The sequence below is a fragment of the Actinia tenebrosa genome, unplaced genomic scaffold, assembly GCF_029948245.1.
Source record: "Actinia tenebrosa isolate PJP-AT-01 unplaced genomic scaffold, QUT_ActTen_1.0 PGA_scaffold6__47_contigs__length_16458017, whole genome shotgun sequence".
NCBI lineage: Eukaryota > Metazoa > Cnidaria > Anthozoa > Actiniaria > Actiniidae > Actinia > Actinia tenebrosa.
In genome coordinates this window covers 5,936,919-5,957,859 of record NW_028292583.1, presented here as the reverse complement: position 1 = coordinate 5,957,859, position 20,941 = coordinate 5,936,919, and the positions used below count along the sequence as shown (strand labels likewise).

Genomic DNA, 20,941 nt, shown 5'->3' with positions numbered 1-20,941 from the left:
TACCACACATAAATCCATTAGAATGAGGTTCTTGTTTTCTAGGACAACCAGGGGGAGCACCTCGCACAAGTAGACTTTCTGGGTCAATAATTTCTTCTTCTAAAGAAGTAGTCTCATTCTTCATTCTATGGTATAGCAGTTGTAACTCTTCTACGAGCTGTTTTCGCTTTCTGGCAAATGAATCCAAAAGCGTTTCAAAGACTGGTTCGATTGAGTGATCGCGATCGATTTTTTCGATGATGGGTTTGTAGCTGATGTATAGAAAACTTACAGTAGAATTTCCATAGCCATCTGAAACATAACTTGTGTTTTCAATCTGAGATAATGAACAATTCAGTAAAGAAGCCAATGTTTGATGAATATTTTCCCTGCGGTATTTCGAACAGTCCAACGAAATATTTTGCTTATTGCATGCTTTAGTAATATTCATTTTAACTTCAATTCTTGGTTGTCCTGGAGAACTGTCTAGGACCCAAACCCTAGCTCTTTTACTCTCTGCCCGTCCATAAGTGTTGCGGGCAATACAATAATAATATCCAGAGAAATTTGTGGTGGGGTTTTTGTAATACAAGAAAGTTCCATTATCATTATAGATCTTGATTTCTGAGCTGTTTGGATACTGAGAAATGAAGAACCATTCGATATCAGGCTCAGGGTCGCCTGTTGCATTGCATACTAACAAAAACCCCTTCCCATCTTTTGTATACACGTTAGTGTCATTGGGATGCTCTGTTATCTTTGGCTTGCTTTTTACAGAAATAATGGTCACATTGGATGTAGCGAAACCTTTTCTGTTGATCGCCTTGCACTTGTAGGAGCCTGCGTGACTTGTATTAACCTTTCGTATAGTCAACAAACCATTCTCTGATTGGATAAGTGATTCATTGTTGTGTTTCCACTGGTAAGTCACTTTTGTATCGCTAGTAGCATTACAGAACAGAGTCACAGTCTCGTTCTCTACCACCACTTTAGACCTACTTGATACAAGGGTAATTTCTGGTTTTCTTCCACAAAGGACATTAGTGTCTTCTGTATGGTGTAAGTGGGATTTGAGATCTAGTACTTTAGTTTTAAAATCGTTCGACGTGAAGTCTCTAGAGATCAGATCAACGATACTGTCCTTGACATAAGATATATTTCCTCTGATTTCATTAGCCCTAAAAAAATCACTTTCATAGAGATAAAGATCATTCAAATCTTCAGCAATGCTGACTAGGCAATCTTGGAAGCCCGCGCATTCTGAAAAGGATCTCTCTTTGGTAAGCCCTTCCAGAAAGGTTTTCCAAATAACTAAAACATCTTCCCAAGACTTCGTAAAATTCTGTTTCTCGTTTATAAGTAATGTAAAGTACTCCAAGTATGACTTCAGTACAGTTTTCGAATTATCATTTCCTTTTCCTTTAGCTTTTACAGTCGTAATTTTTTCAAAGGTCTTGTACAGTGAAACGAGTTTATTGACGTTGTCTTTGTTGGATTGTTCAGCTTGTTTTCTAACATGAATAAGTTGGTCAAGAGACTTGAAAACATCTGTATAAAAAAGATTTGCATTCCTTGATTTCAGACAACGACGATGATTATTCCATACATTTTGCATGTCGACTTGGTTTTCAGCAGTTGTAATAAATTTGTTCAAAAACTTATCGGGAATGGATCTTTTCTTCCTGGTCGCATCTCTTTTCTTCTCGTACAATTCTCTTATGAATTGTTTAATTACTCTGTAAATTGAAATATCTTCCTTGTCGAAATCAAATACAACTGACAACTTCCTTTGTTTTCCATCTATTGGTTTCACTGTCATGGTCATTGGCATTTGATTTTTTAGATTCGCTTGGTCATCGGTAATTGTCTCATCAAATGTTAAATCTGCCACGCTCAGTAGTATTTTTTTATCACGGTGTTTTTCAAGAATTCTTGACACTCTCAAACCAAGAATGACATCTGGGATGCTTTTTATTTCTGTAACTGCAGAATCTAGTTCATTTTTAGCATTCTCCAATTGCTTTTTTTGCGCTCTGGTTATGTCAAGTTCTTTCTTCGATTTATCAAGTTTAGCTTGTGTTTTTTTCAGGTTAATGTATGCGATGTCTCGTAAAATTGCAAGTCGACTTAGATTTTTAAACTGTTCGTTTTTGAATTTCTCATACTGTGATAGCGGCTTTTCGGAATTTTGATTATTGTAAATTTTACAAGATTCCAGTTTTTTTGCAAAGCATGTTGAATTCATGACCTTTACACACTTTGTTTTCTCACAGGAGAATTCATAGCTATCTACGACCTTAATTTTCGAGACTGGATTTGAGCAATCAAATACTTTTACAGGTATCTTCTCTGTTACTCTAGAAAGCCAAACTCTTGTATATGGGACCTTTTCATCTTCTCCTCGTACCGCTGCATAAGTTCTGTCACATCCAGTAATTGCGTCTGCTATTGTTGTAAAAAATCCTCCAGACCCACAATTTCCAGTGTACTGGGTCACAAAAGTTGGCTTGACGTAAAAAGTATTTGCACTTTCTTGTAATATTTTTTCCCTTTCGATCGTTTTTTCTTTTGCTAAGCAATTGGGTTCATCGTAAGTAATATTACGTTTTTTCCTCTCATAGCTGCAAACATTAATCATGGAGCATATTTTCCCACATTCCATTAGTGGGCATCTTTGTCTAGCACGCTCCTCGTCATCTTCAGAAAGACCTGAATAAATTTCATCTTTTAACATCTTATAACTCATCCTGTTTGCATTCAAAAGCGCGAATTGACTTCCATTTTTCTGCTTCAGGTCTTCGTATGTTATAAACTTCTGTCGCAACAATTCGGTGAAGTTTCGAAGGTTGTCGTTGTTCTTTTTTGCTTCGCTCTCCGCATTCTTAATTCGTAGGGTTGCTTTTTTTGCAACCTCTCTAGCATGATTATTAATTTTCTTCTGAAGACTTTGCAGCAGTCTAGAGTTCAAGTCCATTCTTCCCTGTAAGCGGTATTGGATTAAAGACCAGTCATGATATTCTGTTTTAGCACTTACGTTAATCGAGGCCTGATGTTTGCCAAACATGAGGCCTGATGTTTGGAACGATAAAATATCATGTTTTACCACTGCAGTAACCACTTTTTGTATCCCTAATAGATTGACTTTCGGGTTGAAAGACAGTCTACTTGCTTTTGTGTCATTGTAAATTTCTAAGAAGACACGATCATCTTTTTCCAACGCCGCAACAGAACCTAATGTAAGAGGTTGGGTCAATTTTCCTTCAACAACAAAACTAAGGTTATATTTTTCTTGGTGATGGTCGACATTGATATCCAGAATCTTTGGAGAAGTGCTTTCAAGGATTATCTTGACGTCATCAAAACAAGTCTTTTTTGAGCACATTTTGCCTTTAAAAAGAAGACTAAATTTTCTGAAATTCACTATCATCGCAGAACGCTTCCAGCGAACACTGGGGATCTTCGGAATATCATCTTTCAAATTCTTTGCTTGGTTCACTATCAAAGGAACATCCCCGAAAGACCTGCTTTTAACTTCTGATTCAATAACTCGGCAAATTGACTTAACGTTACGTATACGATTTCTTAGCTTTGTTATTAAAGACGAAAACTTGTTTAGACTAAGGCTAGTACTTAAATCACCGCTCATAGCGCTACGAATATCCCTTGAAAGAGTTTCTGCATGGTTGATGTCGGCTGCCCATTTGTCCAAGGTTTCTGTTTTCAGCAAAAGAATCAGTTTGGGGTTTTTGAGGAGACTTTTCATTTGCGGAATAAGTAATCTTAGTAGGGTTGTTATGATGTTATATTCTTTTAAATTCGTGATCTCTCTCTGTCTTCCTCCTTGTATTTTGTTCTCCAATGTGACAAAAACAGGTTGATTTCTCTTCGGATGTACCACATGGTTGAAAGGTGTTCCTTGTAGTAGATTAGAAACCCTCTTCCAAACAATGAACCAACCATGATTGTATGAGTTCCTTGGTTTGTTTGCACCTGAGAAATAACATAGTTTTTTTTATCAAATTAAGAGAGAATCTTTTCGCATTCAAGCGGTGAGTGCCAAAAACTATTTTCTTGAAGAAAGGCTGTTGTACAAGGCTAAAATCTTGTTATTCAGAAAGTTTAACATGTTTGGAAGTGGAGGTGACGGATGAAAGTGGAAGGCAAAGTGTTAACCCAAAGCAAAACTTTTATTCGAAAATGAGGTTTAGGCCTTCATTTGCTTATTTCCTATGTATTTTCTAATATATATATTTAGGCACTGCCTAAAAGCGGAGCTCCCGATACGGAAGTCACAGGGAGAACAATTTGAATGAAACTGAAAGGTAAAAATAAGATCGGGGAAAAAAATCTTCAATTATTTTTTTATTCGAGATGAAGATAATTTCTCCCATAATAAAAACCATGCAGTGAAATCGAATCGAAATGCACTACTTTGTTTTCTTTGCGCAAGTATACTCTCCCACTTAGGAATTTTGTACACAACTCACCACCACCCCCAGGGGCTAGTTTTGTTCTTGGAAGATTCTTCGACAAAGTTTTCCAAGGCCGACAGTTTTAGGCTTTGAATCTCTTTTAATTAAAAAAACGAAAGATAACTCCAGATAATCCAACACAATATCAAGTTTAGTGAAATTTACCTCCGATGTCTTTCATTGAAATCGAAAATCTGGAGATTTAGGGCAAATCAAGACCAAAAAACAGACTTGAAAACTGGTTAAGGTGAGCAGAAAATAAGCTGACTTTAATTACGTCTTTTACAGAACGAGACGAAGTTTACAGTTAAACTTGACAAGAACAACTGAGACAAAATAGAAATTAATGCATAAGGCAAGGCAAAATACAAAATGACAAATTTCTTGTCAGTAAATTGGCGTTTTTAAATGTTTTTGAATATTTTTTAGCTTTTTAAAGCCAAAGTCTAGGTCTATACAATAACATCTCTCAACAACACAAATTTATGCTCATTTTTATAATCATACTTGCTCGAACCGCTTAATAAACAGCTGAATATTTGGTGTAAATTTATATTTCATTCAATAATTAAATAAATTATCTATATAAAATTATTGAATGAAAGTCTTCTTTGTTTTGCCGATGGGACCCCGCGATAGGAGGCGAACAAAGCTGAATTTTTCTTGAACGAAAAACATACGATAGTTGGTTAAAAACAACCGAATTGTTAAAGATGTACAAAACCAAATAAAGGACGAATATTTATTGTCGTAATATGCTCTCCGTGTTATTTTTCCTCCAGCATTTAAATAAATTAAGCTTATCTAAGAAAATATAAAAAGTTGTGAGAGAAAGTCTTTGATTTGTCCGATTCGTCGAGAAAAATGCTTGTCAAAAAAAATTATAATATACGATTGTTTGCTAAAAACACACACCTGAATTCTTGATCCATCTTTGACTACATGAAAGTTTTTTTTAAATTGTTTTTGATCTATAACTTGTCCTAAAGCGATTTTTTCCTGTGCATTTGAGAGCCGCATTTAGTGAGTAGTTTTACTTTGACATCAAGCGGGATTCCTGTGTTGTGTACACGGACGGACGGACGGAAGTGACGTCAGCCAAGCCATGAAAAATCAACTCGATGGTTTACCATTTTTTCTTAAGTATGGTGCTCCGCTCGCGCGGGCCTTTGGCCCGCGCGGGAGCTCCGCTATAAAAAAGCCTGACAAACCTACATTCTAATACAAATGCAACAAAACATCTTTGTACAATTGAAAACACCGCTTCAAACAAGCATTTTATCATAGTACATCAGTTTCTAATTGTTAAAAAAAGGTTTTGAGAGTTAACCCAAAACGAAAATTGGGATCAAGACTAATACGAAAGTCTAGTTTTCGGCGCTTTTTGCCATTATTGCTCATTATTGAAAAAAAAATCCTCTTAAACAATAAAAAGTTACTTAGACAATAAACTATATATTGTGACAGGACAGCCCTTGCATGCATGCCCAAGTTTCCGAAACTAGTATAATGCTTTTATTTGACGCGGCCTCTGATGCAAATGTAAGAGGAAGGAAATTTCAAGAGTAATAAAAAGCGAAACATTTACCTCCTAATAAAGATTTCCCAACGACTTCTCTTTGTGGAAGGTGTATGGTAACTTGCTTGTCGAAGACGGTTGTAGTCAAGTTCATGGCTGCTTTTCCTTTCAGTACACTGGTAGTTTCCCGTTCAAATCCATAATGAAAACTCTGTGGAGATAATTTTGCAAGTTACCGGTTACCAAGTGCATTCCAGGTTAGTATAAAATCAAGTTCGTTTTAATTACCTTTTCAAGGTTTTCTGTGTTTATGAATATGTCTCCCTGATAAGCTAAAGAAATGGTTGTGTTTTCTTTGTTTCCCAGTTTGATGTTTATTCTTCCTTTAAGCAACACTTTATACTCATGTAATTTAAGATTCTCTAACTGCCTTCCATTCCATAAACTCTGCCCAATGGTAACTGTAGCTTTTCCATTCCTAGGAAAGATGGCACCGGTAAGGCCAATATCCCAGCCAGCGTTCCTCATGTCTTGGAAAAGTGCTGATGACTTGATTGCTTTTGTACTCTCACTTGGAAGGGCGAAGCCAACGTCTGAGGTACACACATCGATTGCATAACAAAAGCCTCTCTCGTCTGGTAAAGTGATGTCTTCGTCAAATGTAAAAATTGAGCCAATATTTGGTTCATATGTTATTACATTTGAAGAATCGAACAACGAAGAGCAGGCGTTGGATTCGGAATTAATCAAGGCGTGAATATTTTTGATGTCAAAAACAGAAGTCTCGTCCTTGCTAGAAATCTTCATCCATGATGGTGTAAATTTAGAAAATACTTTAAAGAAAGTGGTAGCAAACACATCATTTTCAACTAGTTCCAATATTCCAGGTAAGCCTATTTTTGTGCTTTTACAGATGTTTGCGGCAGATGTGTTCAATTTAGCATTGTTGTTTAACTTACCATGATGGAATTGTTTTACCTTGTTTAGTATACTATCAGACGAAAGTGGAAAGTCATACCCAATTAGGGACAAAGGAGTGGATATTCCTTCCTTAGTCGTTAAATGCACTATTCCTTGTGTCGATACCTGTTCTTGATTTGTGTACTGGCTCCATGGCAACGTGGAGGAAAGTTTTGCAGAGCATTTATCGTTGTCAAGCACTGTCATGTAGCACCCTATTGGTAATTCGTCTTCAAGGGTAGGATTTTCAGCGAAAATACTTTTTGTTTCCGGTTTAAGTTCTGGAGTCACAAAAAGAATGCTATCTGCTGGTTTTTGGTAGTCTTCTTCGTTTTCTCCTTGAATGTAATAGGAGATCGACTTGAAACCAGGCCGTTGGGCTTTCAAAGTAAAATATGCATTGGTACTTGATCCTGTTATTGGCAATTCGTTAGGTTCTGCGACTACATCGTCGTCTGATACTATCGATACTTTGATCTCTTTTGAGGGTTTAGCTTGGAGAGATAAGTATGGAGATGGGAGATTTGCTTTTAGTTTCGGAAACAATGGAATGTCAATGACTCCATGCTCACATAGTCTCCCTTCATACCCAGTATTGGAGCAGTCACATTGAAAATCCTTTGATGACAGTGAAGTACAAATACCTCCATGACGACAGGGATTGGGCTTGCAGTTTCGTACATCTAAAAATGTAAATCGACAGTCTTGAAACTCTTGAATTAGAACCAAGGTATTCGCGTTTTCAACTTTAATATCGTGTAGTCAATGAGAATGTTTAATTGGGCGAGTTAAATACTTACAAAAACACTCGAAATCAGTTTTCCAGACAACATTTTGCTGGTCTGCCGTAAGATCACAAGTTGCTTTACTGCTTCCAGATGAATAGTATCCAGATATACATCGCATATCGCAGGAAGAACGAAAGTGTCTATAGCAGGGAAGAGATACAATTGCGTTGGGTCGAGGAGATAAAATGCCACATAACTTCGCTATAAAATGACCAAAAAACATTGTTATTATAAAAATCATGTTGTACTTTGTTATGAAGTAAGACAACTTACGTCGGCATGTGGGTTGAGGAACACTCCATCTTTGGTTAGGCATACAGGTTACTCTCTGTGGACCCTCTCTGTTGTAGCCATGATAACATGAAACCCAACAGAAATGGCTAGTTGTTGTGCCGGAGCAGTTTAATGAAGCATACAAGGGTTTTTTAATAATTTCGCAAGGAAGAGCTAAAATAAAAAGGTATATGATATTACTTGATTAAATTGTCAGCACCTTTGATTCCACATCCGCATGCGCAGTAATTTCATAAATTTCTAGAATAGCAGAAAATTAGTGGAAAGATATATGCACCCAAAGGCATGAAATTAGTAATCTAATTTACTTTCTAAGGAGGTGTCACTGCATACGTTACTGCGCATGAAGTGCGTATACGAATACTTACCTCTACATGATCTCTCATCTGAATTAAGTTTATATCCGGCCTTACAGCTACAATTGTAACTTCCAAGTGTGTTGATGCATTCCTGGCCACACCCGTGTGACCACGTTTTGCATTCGTCGACATCTAAGAAAATCATATTTAAATATTCTATCAGCATTAAGCGAAAACTAATAAATAAATAGTTGAACTATTTATCTTCTAAAAAAGGTTTTTATAAACTTTTAAAAACATAGGATGACAATTCGTTACACAAACCTCCGCAACTTCTCCTGTCTTCCAGGATCTTAAACCCGCGTCTACATCCACAAGTATAACTTCCATCTGTATTTGTACACAACTGTTGGCAGGTAGATAATGGAACATATCTACCTTTATAGCGCCTACATTCGTTTATGTCTGCAGGAATATAGTTTTAATAATGAATAATTCAAACTTTTTCAAGGTTCTAAAGTCTTAAAGTGTACTTCATACGCATTCGTATTCCCACGCGAATCCTCATAAAATATATTAAATATTGTACTTAGTGACATTTCTTCTGTTTCGATTGTTATGAGCTGAAATCCCGCCTCCCTACTAATCTCGAGGTGCTCTTTTCATTTCTAATGTTCATTTTGACACAGCTGCTGGTTTTAAGATAGGTAGGGTCGCGTGACCTGTTATAGTGCAAGTCGTCTGTCTATTCCGAGCTGCAAAGGGGAATACGATAAAAGGTACCTGAACAAGTCCTTTTGTCGGAATTCAGTTCGTATCCAGGACCACAGTAACATGTAAAGCTTCCCCTGGTATTCCTACATCCGTATTGGCATCTATGTATACCTTCGCGGCACTCGTTTATTTCTTTAAGGGAAAAAAAGATATATCAGAAGCAAAATGTAAGTTGACATTGCGATACGTCGTGAAAACACAAAGAAAGAGTTACTCACCACTGCATGACCTGTCGTCACTATCCAAACGGTAGCCCCTCCTACACGTACATCGTCTTGAACCAGGGGTATTTGTACAATTATGTTCACATTCGCCATTATTTGTCTTGCATTCGTTTACATCTGAATTTTAATTTAATTTCAATTTATTTAAGAAATATAATTTTAGATAAGTATGTAAAAAAAGAATATGTTCTAAATTTGCTGGAGAACAATGGCATACAGATGACCATGATGATAAGCAATAGATCCATTCCTTTTAGCTTGGGTGTAATGTTTTTCGATTTCAGATCGCGTTTCATTCTCTTAATAACATGATTGTTTGTTTAAGTTGTATCCATATTCATCTCTTCTCAAGCACAACCATTTAGGGAGTCTAACCTATTTACCAGACACGGTTGCTGTATGGAAAAGATTAAAATCTAAGAGGTTTTTCTTAAGTTTTACGTTCATACATTTGTGACATTTGATCAGTTTTTGACCTAAGCATTAAAATAATCAAAATTATAGCTGAGATGAATTACAAAGTTAAGCATGGGTTTTACTTTACGTTAAGCGATTGGAAAAATATTCAATTCTAAGTTTTTGAATATGATTTCAGCCTGGCGGCCTCTTTCACCGTTTCAAAAATAATGCTTGGCGTAATTTTAACTTGTTTTCAAATAAGTTAAAACTTTGTTCCAATTCATCTCGGCTATAATTTACCTTATTTTTGTGTTAAACGCACGCTTGTTATTTATTTTTTAATGAAATAAGGCGTCATAAATTACGTCTGAGTGATGACGTCATCACATATCTCAGAAAACGATCCTTTTCACAAATTGGTTTTTATATGAGCGTAAATAACAATAAAAACCTCTTACAGATCTTAATTATTTCCATAGCAACCGTGGCTGGTAAATCATGCAAGACCCCCCCCCCCTCCCCCTTAGACAAAAAAATAACATTTTAGGGAATGACAGGTAGTCTGAAATAGGAAAAAAGAAACAAAAAAAAAAAAACGTCTAAGCTCAACAACAGTTTCACCTGTGAGGCTTACCTTCACAGAACGATTGATTTGTTTTGAGTTTGTATCCATGGGGACAGACACAATAGTAACTTCCTAACGTGTTGACGCATTGTTGTGTTTTCCCACACTTATTATTGTAACCAGAACATTCATTTACGTCTTCAATAGAAAGAAAAAACATGAAACATTTTAGTTATACTGTAATGACATCTTTGACTTAACAGATCAAAAACAGTTTTCCGTGTTTGATACTCTGATCAAAACACGCGGGATGTTGGGAGAACACGAGAGGAGCGTAGGAAACCACGACACATAGCGGAGTGGTTTCCAGCTTCTCGAGTGTTCTCCTAACATCCAAAGTGTCTTGATCAGAGTATCAAACACAGAAAACTGTTTTTGATTTGTTTTATAAAATAGCAAACGCGCGAAAAGATCGAAAAAAAGCAAAGTCTAAGTAAATTCTCCCTACGTGCCGTCTTATTCAAACTGACCAATGAGCGCGCGCGATAGATTAAAAATGACGATAGCGTGTTTTGATACTCTCATCAAACATGGTTTTCGACCAATCATAGCGCGCGCAGTATCCCAATTATTTTATAATAGGTTTTTAAATTAAAGGGAACCATTTATGACCAAAATGCATTATGGGTCACCGTGCTCTTCTGGCTACCAATCGGGTTATATCAATGAAACAAATAAATAAAATGCGATAAATATTGTAGAAAATATAATCCTAAGCTTTGTATTTTGTGTGACTGATTTTCTTGTAGATTAGAACATGAATTTTATTTATTACTACCGAACTAAAATAAGAATATACACCTTGTTTTCACATCGGGCAGAATGGGGCGTCACATCCGGGACATTTATGAGCTCAAAAGCGCCAAATTCAAATGTTCAGCTCGATTGCTCGCGCTCATTTACAAAGAAAATAGGCCAAAATGGCCGTAGTTGTCATCAAAAACGCTTATTTCTGGCATGAAGAAGCACTTAACTTAAAAAGTTTTCATACGGCTTTTGTAGTGCTAGAGTTCCACTTGCAAGATCCGAAAAAAATAACTTGAAAAATCGCATATCTTTGCCATTAAATGCTATTTAAAGTTTGCCTATATGAACGAACTGAAGTATGAAGATTTTTTAAAGAGCTGATGATTTAGCTCATATTTCTACAATCACTTAAGAAGTCAAAAAGTTTTCATATGGGAAATGTTTCCAGACATTGAAGGATTACCTCTGCGAAATTTCATTGACTTTACATAAATATTTTTGCCATTAAATGGAATTTTTCGAAAACAGATAGCGAAATGCATTCTGATCAGAGTGGTTTAAATCTACCGCGGCCTCCAAAAGAAACACAAGCTCCGCCTACTGGAACCACCAAGCGCATCATAATAACAAGGGACACAAAGGCTTTTAATGGCGTGTGCAAAGAGTAAAAATCACAACAAGTTATCATTCCTTGAAAACTTTAACTTTAACCCAAATAAAGTCGCTTAAGTTTTTTATTTCTCGACTTCGGTTGTCAAGAAAAACACAACAAATGTTTCCTGTGATCACTCATTGAAACTTTAACTTTAACCCAAATAAAGTCGCTTTAGTTTACTTCTCGACTTCGGTTGTCAAGAAAAACACAACAAATGATTCATGTGATCACTCCTTGAGACTTTAACTATTATTCGAATAAAGTCGCTTTAGTTTACTTCTCGACTTCGGTTGTCAAGAAAAACACAACAAATGATTCATGTGATCACTCCTTGAGACTTTAACTATTATTCGAATAAAGTCGCTTTAGTTTACTTCTCGACTTCGGTTGTCAAGAAAAACACAACAAATGATTCCTGTGATCACTCCTTGAGACTTTAACTATCATTCGAATAAAGTCGCTTTAGTTTACTTCTCGACTTCGGTTGTCAAGAAAAACACAACAAATGATTCCTGTGATCACTCATTGAAACTTTGACTTTAACCCAAATAAAGTCGCTTTAGTAGAAGATAATATAGGTAAGTTGTAGTGCTTGGGAACGAGGTTATTCCGGGCGAAAGCCCTTGGAATTAAATTCGGAAAAATTAATTTCCGACCTCGCTGGGATTCTCGCTGGGATTTAATTTTTCCGAATTTAATTCCAAGGGCTTTCGCCCGGAATAACCTCGTTCCCAAGCACTACAACTTACCTATATTATCTTCTACTATTTCATTAGTGCCACGCGGTCCACATACTCTCATCTTTAAAGTCGCTTTAGTTTACTTCTCAACTTCTGTTGTCAAGAAAAACACAACAAATGATTCATGTGATCACTCATTGAAACTTTGACTATCATTCGAATAATTCTTCCTAGTCATATCAAGAATAGTTAATATTAACTATGTATCAAGTGATGTCAATCAAAATGTTTACCCTGATATGACTCAAGGGAGTTCAATGCTGTCAATCATTTGCGTTTGACAGTTCTTTGTCTTTGGTCTAGCCAATCAGTGTTAGCGAAAATAAGTTAATGATGCATATCCTATAATGTATTCGTGAAATTATACCGATCTTTGAAAATCATTCAACTGTAAGTTCATGTCGCATAGAACAATAGAATTCTGCCCGATGATTTTTCATTGTGTTTCTATTGTTGATGATGCTGATTTTGTTGTATTAAACTTCTAGACAATAGTGTGACGAATTTTCTCAAAGCAAGTCTTAGGCTTATTTAAATCCAATGTATCTATATAATTATTCTTGCCTTCGCAAATAGTTCGTCTTGCCGTCATTGTCTTAAACCCTTTGGAACATGAACATTGATAACTTCCTGGGCTATTGATACAAGTAGCATTGCAGACGTCGACACTGAGTTGACGAGATGCACAAGTACATGGGCTCCTTGTACATTCATCCTGATCTGTTTAAATATAGAGAGCATGGCGTGAATAAACGTTATTTTGGTAAAATACTTCTTGCTTTTTCAGGGCATTAGTTTGATGATTTATGACTTAAAGTTTGTGCTGTTTTGGTCATTTTACCAAAACATTATATATGTATCTGCAATAAAATACTTGGACTCAACAAGGAGACGGAGATTATAATTTAAAACCAAGTTCAATTAAATCAAATCAAATCAATAACTTTATTAATGTGTTTAAACTTCTAGCGTTCCACAGGTGGCAACACTAATCGGGGACACCTTAGTACTACCTGATCAACTGATCCATCGTAACTAAATTTGAAATTTATTCATGCAATAATTTACAACGACCATGCATTATTGGATTTATACTTATCAGTTTATATTACACAGTTATTGTTGACCAACCTCGACAGGTTTTTGTAGATGATTTAATGTATCCATTATTGCAATTACAAATGAATGAGCCAACAGTGTTAATGCATTCTTGCTGGCATCCATGGATGGAGGATTTACACTCGTTCACATCTAATGAGAAAACAGTAACATTGAGTATGAAAACAAAAAAAAAAAGTACAAAATGTCTAGTATTCCCTGTTTTCTAAACTTAAAATTTAGTATCCTTAATATAATTGATTGATAAATGATATAATTGTCAAGAGATTACAGGAGACTTTACCTATATTACATCTGCTTCCTGTCCATCCGCTGTTACAGGTACATGTGTTTGGGGATGTGCAATTCCCATGAACACAACCACTTCTGCAAATAGCTGTTTATAAAGCATATAAAGCATATAAAGATGGAGCATATAAAAATGGATTTCTAATTTTTTTTTTTTTGAAGTACATTTAATAATCAAAATATGGGCGTACGTAGATAGACAAATGAAATATAGAGCATACATTACTTACGTATTGAGCAGTCTTTATACAATCCAGATCGCCATCCTGAGCAACAGTAGTATCTGCTTCTACTTGCACGAGAGGTTTCGAGAACATAGTAGACTCTCCTGGTACCTCTGAAGTTATAAACATTAGCTTTAAAGTAAACGCCATTCGATTTGATTTCTACTCATTAATTGGCTATTTTTTTTCAAGATTCAAGCAAAGTGATGCCATTATATGAGTAAATAAGTAGGTCATTAGGTCAGTAGGTAATTTTAAGTTCTTAATATTAATTAAGTCGGCCGGCTTAGACCCCAAAACTTAAACATGATGAAACATGTTTAGATGTCATATGATATATACCACAATAAGGATAATCGACAACTAGTACTATTCGATTCCTTCCAACCATGTCTAACCTAATCTTAATATACAATACTTACACAGAACGTGCACATCGCTTCATCCAAAGGAAACCGCATGAAGTATAGTATGTCCTGTAACCCCATCCGGTAGTCCTTCTTGAATAGTACGTTGTTACATAATAATTTGTTGAGCACAGGTGACTAAGCGATTATAAAAAAGATACCATCAAAAGATGTAACTAGAAAATTATTATTTCACGCAATTTGTACCACCATTTCTTAAATAAACAAGAGATTCATGACAGTTACAAATTCCAGCTGATCCGCTGAGAAAAAATAGCCGAATTTGCAAACCTGAGGTGTCACTTTACCTCGCGACCCGGCCTCGCGATCGGAAATTATGAGTTTCAAGCCATCCACTTCAAATTGGCAGTGACTGTTGAAACAATATGGTTTTACCTAGAGACTCCCGCTTTCTTCTGAGGCCACCAATAAAAAGAAAATAACGTTCCTAGTTGTACGCGCTTGATAACAGTGACACAATAATTCATGTGTCTCATATCAGTTTTTATTGCAATGGCAGGCATGTTTTTATTTTCGCAGGTCATATTTTCACAGGTTCACAACACCACACTTTTGCAGTGACGTCATTTCTAAGTCACTATTTAAGATCACCTGGAAGTTTTTTACACAACGGTACGCAATGTGAATGGATCCTCGGGGGAGAGGTACTAGGGGTGTTTCAGTGATAGGGATATGCCGCTGAGATCCGAAAACCCTGGTCTAAGACTTAGTCTCCCTCGCATCCGTTTTTAGTGTCGGTCGTCACGCAACGAGCGTTGCGTGACGACCGACACTAAAAACGGATGCGAGGGAGACTATCTAAGACTAAGACAAGAATATATGGCAGCAAAAACATAAGTTTCGGAAAAAAGGGTCTAAAATGAACACCTCATATAAGAATTGGAAACGCTACTGATAGAGTTAACTATTGGTTAAACCGTTAACGCGTATCCAAGAATGATGACCCTGTACAAGACAATATCATGGGAAATCATATGCCCTTTCTAAGACCAAAATCCCCCACAAAAACATCCCCGAATATACTGTATAAGGGAGTACCCTTTGCGGGGGTAAAATTAGAGGTTTATCCTGAGCCGAACCTGTCCGTTTTGCATGCAACATTGAGTGAAAATTAAAAATTAACGACAGCTGCGACAGTGGCAACCGCGTAGACACTGCTATAATCACAGTGGCTATGCATTGGCTAACATACTGATAAATATAGCTGTGGATGACATAGAGCATCATATTGATACACTTATTTCAATAAAGTTTGTCAACTGAAAAGCTATAAAGCTGAGGTCGACAAGGATTATGGTTAGATTCATTTTACACGTTCAACCGCTCGATAACTGTTCATGGACTTGCGAATCTTTTACCATTTACAGTCTCATCTCTTCTGAGCATCATCGAGCTGTAGTTTGTATTAAAAAAGCTTCGTATATATATGCTTTTTTGATATGAAAAGTTTCCCATGATGCTCAGTGACCTCAGCTATCTAGGTTTTTGGTGACTAACTTTATTGAAATAAGTGTATACTCTCTTTATTTGGGCAGGTATTTCAACGTGTTTCTTTTTGTAGTTAGTTAGTTTGTCCTAGTTGGTTAAATTGATTTATAGTTTAAGTCTTAAGCTCTGCATGTAATTTAACTGAAATCCTAACGGGAATTAATAAGAGAGAGAGAGAGAGAGAGAGAGAGAGAGAGAGAGAGAGAGAGAGAGAGAGAGAGAGAGAGAGAGAGAATGAGTGAGTGATAGTGAGTGAGTGATACTTTATTTATACTCGAAAAAAATTCTATCAATATAAAAATTGCTTTACAAGAATGTCGAGTTAAATAAGAATACAATTTAGACAGCTAAAAAAGTTTATGAGAGTCCAACAGAAGAAAGCTTTCTTTTAAATTCCCTTATACTTCTAGCTGACTTAATATCTGAAGGCAAAGAGTTCCATGCTTTTGCACCTTCATAGGAGAACGCACGTTTGAGGTACTCAGTGTTTGGTTTCGATAATTTTAAACACTTTTCTCCCTTTCGCAAATTATATTTTGTAGTTTGATACTCAAAGCGGTCTCTTAAACTTTGAGGTGCAAGAGCATTCAAAGTCTTGTACATTATTGTGGCTTTATGTTTCTTCCGCCTGTTTTGAAGATTTTCCCATCCTAGAGACATTAAAATGTCGCGCGACCTAGTTTCATAATTACTCTTAGTTATAATTCGGCCTGCGCGATTTTGCATTTTTTGGAGTCTGTCAGCTGATGTTTTTGGTAAATTATCCCAAACCACATCGCAGTAGTCAAACCAAGGAGTTATCAGCGAATTATATATTGCAATCGCCGTCTCCTGGGGGACGTAATCACGAACCTGTCTAAGGCCAGCCAGGCCTGATGAAACTTTTTTACATATATGATCGACATGGTCAGCCCAGGACAGGCGTTGGTCGATTACAACCCCCAGGGTTTTGGCTGTTTGGACACGTGCGATTTGTTTACCTTCAAGGTAAACATGTGGTTTGGAACTTATTTGACGTAATTTGTCGTCAGACCCAATAAACATATATTCAGTCTTTGTTGAATTAAGGCTTAATCTATTTGCCATCAACCAGTTGGATATGCTAATAATATCAGAATTGATCTGCTCAGATAAAGATTTTACGGAAGTATTACAAGCCGTGAGGCTTGTGTCGTCCGCGTACATTCTTGTACTTGAAAAATGTACACTATTTGGTAAATCATTAATATACAATATGAATAATAATGGACCTAGGATTGACCCTTGGGGAATTCCACAAAGGGTTTGTTTTATAGTAGATAATGTATTATTCACGTTGCATCTCTGTCTTCGCTCAGTTAAATAGGATTTAAACCACTTCAATGAATTTTCTGCAATGCCGTAATTAGCTAATTTATGGAGAAGGATAGAGTGATTAACTGTATCAAACGCTTTCGTAAAATCAAGGAAGGTGATACAGTTAATCTTCCCTTCATCTATATTTGTAAGCCATTCAGTTGTAAGTTCCAGCAGAGCAGTAGTCGTTGAGTGCTGTGGTCTAAAACCTGATTGTTTTTCAGAGAGCAGGTTATTTGAACTAAGATAAGTATATAACTGGTTGAAGACAATTCTTTCGAAAAGTTTAGCAATGGCAGGAAGTACTGAGATAGGGCGATAATTGTTTAAATCATCTCTATCATTTGCTTTATGAATAGGAGTTACCTTGGCGAGTTTAAGGTCATTTGGAAAAATACCACTGTCTATAGATTGATTGAAAATCTTAACTAAGGGATTAATAATAATTGGAGCACCTTCCTTTATCAAGCGCACAGATATGAGAGAGAGAGAGAGAGAGAGAGAGAGAGAGAGAGAGAGAGAGAGAGAGAGAGAGAGAGAGAGAGAGAGAGAGAGAGAGAGAGAGAACTGAACTGAACTGAACTGTTATTTATTTATAACCGGGATTCCTTCAAATTATCACATTTGTTTTACAAGGGAGCCGTGATTTAAAAATGATAGTTCAGTGTAGAATTAAAATGATCTAGAATATAGTATAAATAGAAATGTATATATATATATATATATATATATATATATATATATATATATATATATATATATATATATATATATAGCTATTGTATAAATAATAAAATACATACAGAAAAAATTATAGACCATTGACAGACAGGTCAATATTTTTTAGTTTGGATTTAAAGTCGTTAATAGATTTGGCTTCTCTGAGATTTTTAGGTAAAGAGTTCCATAGTTTAGCACCTCTATAGTTAAAACTGCGCTTTAGAAATTCAGTTTTGGGGTGAAGTAGGCATAGTTTTGAAGTACATTCTCTTAAATTATAAGAAGTTTTTTCATGTACATGCGAAAACCCCTCAGATATGTTAGAGGGATATAGCTTATTCACAGATTTGAACATAGAGACAGCAAGAGCCTTTTTGCGTTTATGCTCAAGATTTTCCCAGCCAAGACTTTGTAAAATATCAACAGATCTAATATCATAGTCTGACTGGGTTATGACTCTTGCTGCTCTGTTTTGCAGTTTTTGTAGTTTTTCGGCAAGTTCTTTGTTTAAATTACCCCATACTTCGCAGCAATAATTAAATAGAGGTTCTACTAAAGAATTATAGATAACGATTTGAGTATTAAATGGTACAAAAGGTCTTGCGCGTTTTAGCCCATAGATAGCCGAAGATAATTTTTTGCAAATATGTTCAATATGAACATCCCAAGTTAATGTCTCATCGATATGGACTCCCAGAAGTTTACTAGATGATACTCTGGGGATAGCTGAGCCATTAATGTGGATGTACGGCTTGCGCACTAAGCTATTTAGCTCAAAGTGAGACCCTAAGATAATGTACTCGGTTTTTGTCACATTTAGACTAAGTTTATTTGCTAAAAGCCAAGTACTTATTTTACTCAAATCATCATTAATAGCTGGTTCAAGTTCATGTAGGGTTTTGGCAGCAAAAGAGATGCTCGTGTCATCAGCGTACATACGAACCGATGAAAAATTTAGACAACAGGGAAGGTCATTGATATAAACTAGAAATAATAATGGACCTAGGATCGTTCCTTGCGGAACGCCGCTGGTCAAAAAAGAAGAATCAGAAAGACTACCATTGACAAAACATCTCTGTTGCCGATTGTTTAGATAAGAACTGAACCATTCAAGCGAAGAGCCTTTGACACCATTAAGATATAGTTTTTTAAGTAATATAGCATGATTAACAGTGTCAAAAGCCTTAAGCTAGGTCAAGAAATACTATAGTATTTAAAAGTCCTTGGTCGAGATTTAAGAACCATTCATTAGTAGAGTCAAGTAAGGCTGTGACAGTGGGATGGAGGGAGCGAAACCCTGATTGATACTTGCTGAGAATTTTATGAGACACGAGATAATCATAAAACTGGTTGTAAACGATTCTCTCAAAAATTTTAGCAATAGTACCAATCACGGAAATTGGTCGGTAATTACTAGGGTCAGAACGTTCATTGGCTTTAAAAATTGGAGTGACTTTTGCAAGTTTCCAATCTTCAGGGAAAATTCCCGTTTGAATAGACTGGTTAAAAATATCGCAAAGAGATTTAGAAATTACCGGGGCAGCTTCTTTAAGCAAGATACTTGATATATTATCAAGTCCATTAGATTTGTTAGTGGGTAGTTTTTGTAGTAAATTTAATACAGTAGATTCATCTATTTCATTAAGCTTATATTCTGTGTTAACAGGTCTGATAAAACTTTCGAAACTGACTTCAGAGGTTTTACATGTAGAAGCAAGTTTGGACCCTATACTTGCAAAATGTTCGTTAATAAACGCATTGCTAATCTCATTTGAAGCGAACAATTTCGTGTCGCCAATTTTGAGTTCAGAAATGGTATTTGAAACATTTTTCGATTCAAAATTTGGTTAATAGTTTTCCAGACAGCCTTGGGATTACCGGAATTTAAATTTAGTTTATCATAATAATAATAATCAGATTTTACTTTTTTAATCAAGTTGTTTGTAACATTTCTTAATCGCCGATATGCAGCCCAGTCATCCGGTAAGTTAGACAATACAGCTAATTTGTGAAGCTTGTGTTTCGCAAAAATAGATTTCATTAATTCCGATGTAAGCCAAGGTGAGCTTTTACACCTTACTCTCTTAGATTTAGAGGGTGCATGTTTGTCAGCAATATTTTGAAAATTTGCTTTCCATTCTTTCCATGAATCATTAGGATTAACATGGATATTCAAAGAAATATTAGGCAAGTTTAATTTAAGTTCCTTGCGGAATTCATCAGATTTGAGAGAGAGAGAGAGAGAGAGAGAGAGAGAGAGAGAATATAGATAAATAAAGCTTTAGCTGTTGTATCATAGCGTAGGACAATCACAACAGATTTATTGATTGAATTAGAATTTAGTAGTTGATTTTTGAGGAGGGAGGAAAACCGCAGAACCCGGAGAAAAACCCTCGAAGCACAGGAGAAAACCAACAAACAACTCTACTCACATACGGCATCGAGATCGACAGGACTCGAACTCGGGCCGCATTGGTGAGAGGCGGCGCATTAGATTTTGATCCTTGAACGGCTTACCTTGTTGAACTACTGACTTTACTTTTGTGAAAACTGATGACCACAACAAAAATGACAAATGATTGTAAAAAAAACCGGCGGTGCATACTTAAAAACCTCTATCACGCAATCCTGATAATTTTTGAGTACTTGTTTATAATCCTGATGAGTATATGTAGCGTCCGTTCAGACGACACCCCGGTTCTAAGAAAAACCAAGAAAGACAAGTAAATATATATACATATCACGACATATGGATCAAATTTCAATTGACATGCAAAAACTAGCTAGAAATGCGCAGGGGCTTATTTGAATCAGAAGGCGATGATATTGCGATTTTCCAATGATCTAGTGATTGTTGTTATTTT

General features: G+C 36.0%; 1 protein-coding gene across 1 annotated transcript in view; it reads right to left on the bottom strand.

Annotated features, from left to right (window-relative positions):
• The window catches only part of LOC116286653 (uncharacterized), a 33,158-nt gene that overhangs the window by 5,313 nt on the left and 6,904 nt on the right, over nt 1–20,941 (bottom strand). The window contains exons 2-17 of the mRNA XM_031693217.2: nt 20,595–20,777; nt 14,529–14,651; nt 14,113–14,219; nt 13,878–13,970; nt 13,607–13,726; nt 13,040–13,195; nt 10,343–10,471; nt 9,304–9,426; nt 9,095–9,217; nt 8,636–8,776; nt 8,381–8,503; nt 7,992–8,165; nt 7,731–7,919; nt 6,259–7,613; nt 6,040–6,181; nt 4–3,969 (exon numbers count right to left, since the gene is read on the bottom strand). Of these exons, the coding sequence (XP_031549077.2) occupies nt 4–3,969; nt 6,040–6,181; nt 6,259–7,613; nt 7,731–7,919; nt 7,992–8,165; nt 8,381–8,503; nt 8,636–8,776; nt 9,095–9,217; nt 9,304–9,426; nt 10,343–10,471; nt 13,040–13,195; nt 13,607–13,726; nt 13,878–13,970; nt 14,113–14,219; nt 14,529–14,651; nt 20,595–20,680 (7,150 nt within the window). The 5' untranslated portion in view covers nt 20,681–20,777. The remainder of the gene's footprint in view (nt 1–3; nt 3,970–6,039; nt 6,182–6,258; nt 7,614–7,730; nt 7,920–7,991; nt 8,166–8,380; nt 8,504–8,635; nt 8,777–9,094; nt 9,218–9,303; nt 9,427–10,342; nt 10,472–13,039; nt 13,196–13,606; nt 13,727–13,877; nt 13,971–14,112; nt 14,220–14,528; nt 14,652–20,594; nt 20,778–20,941) is intronic.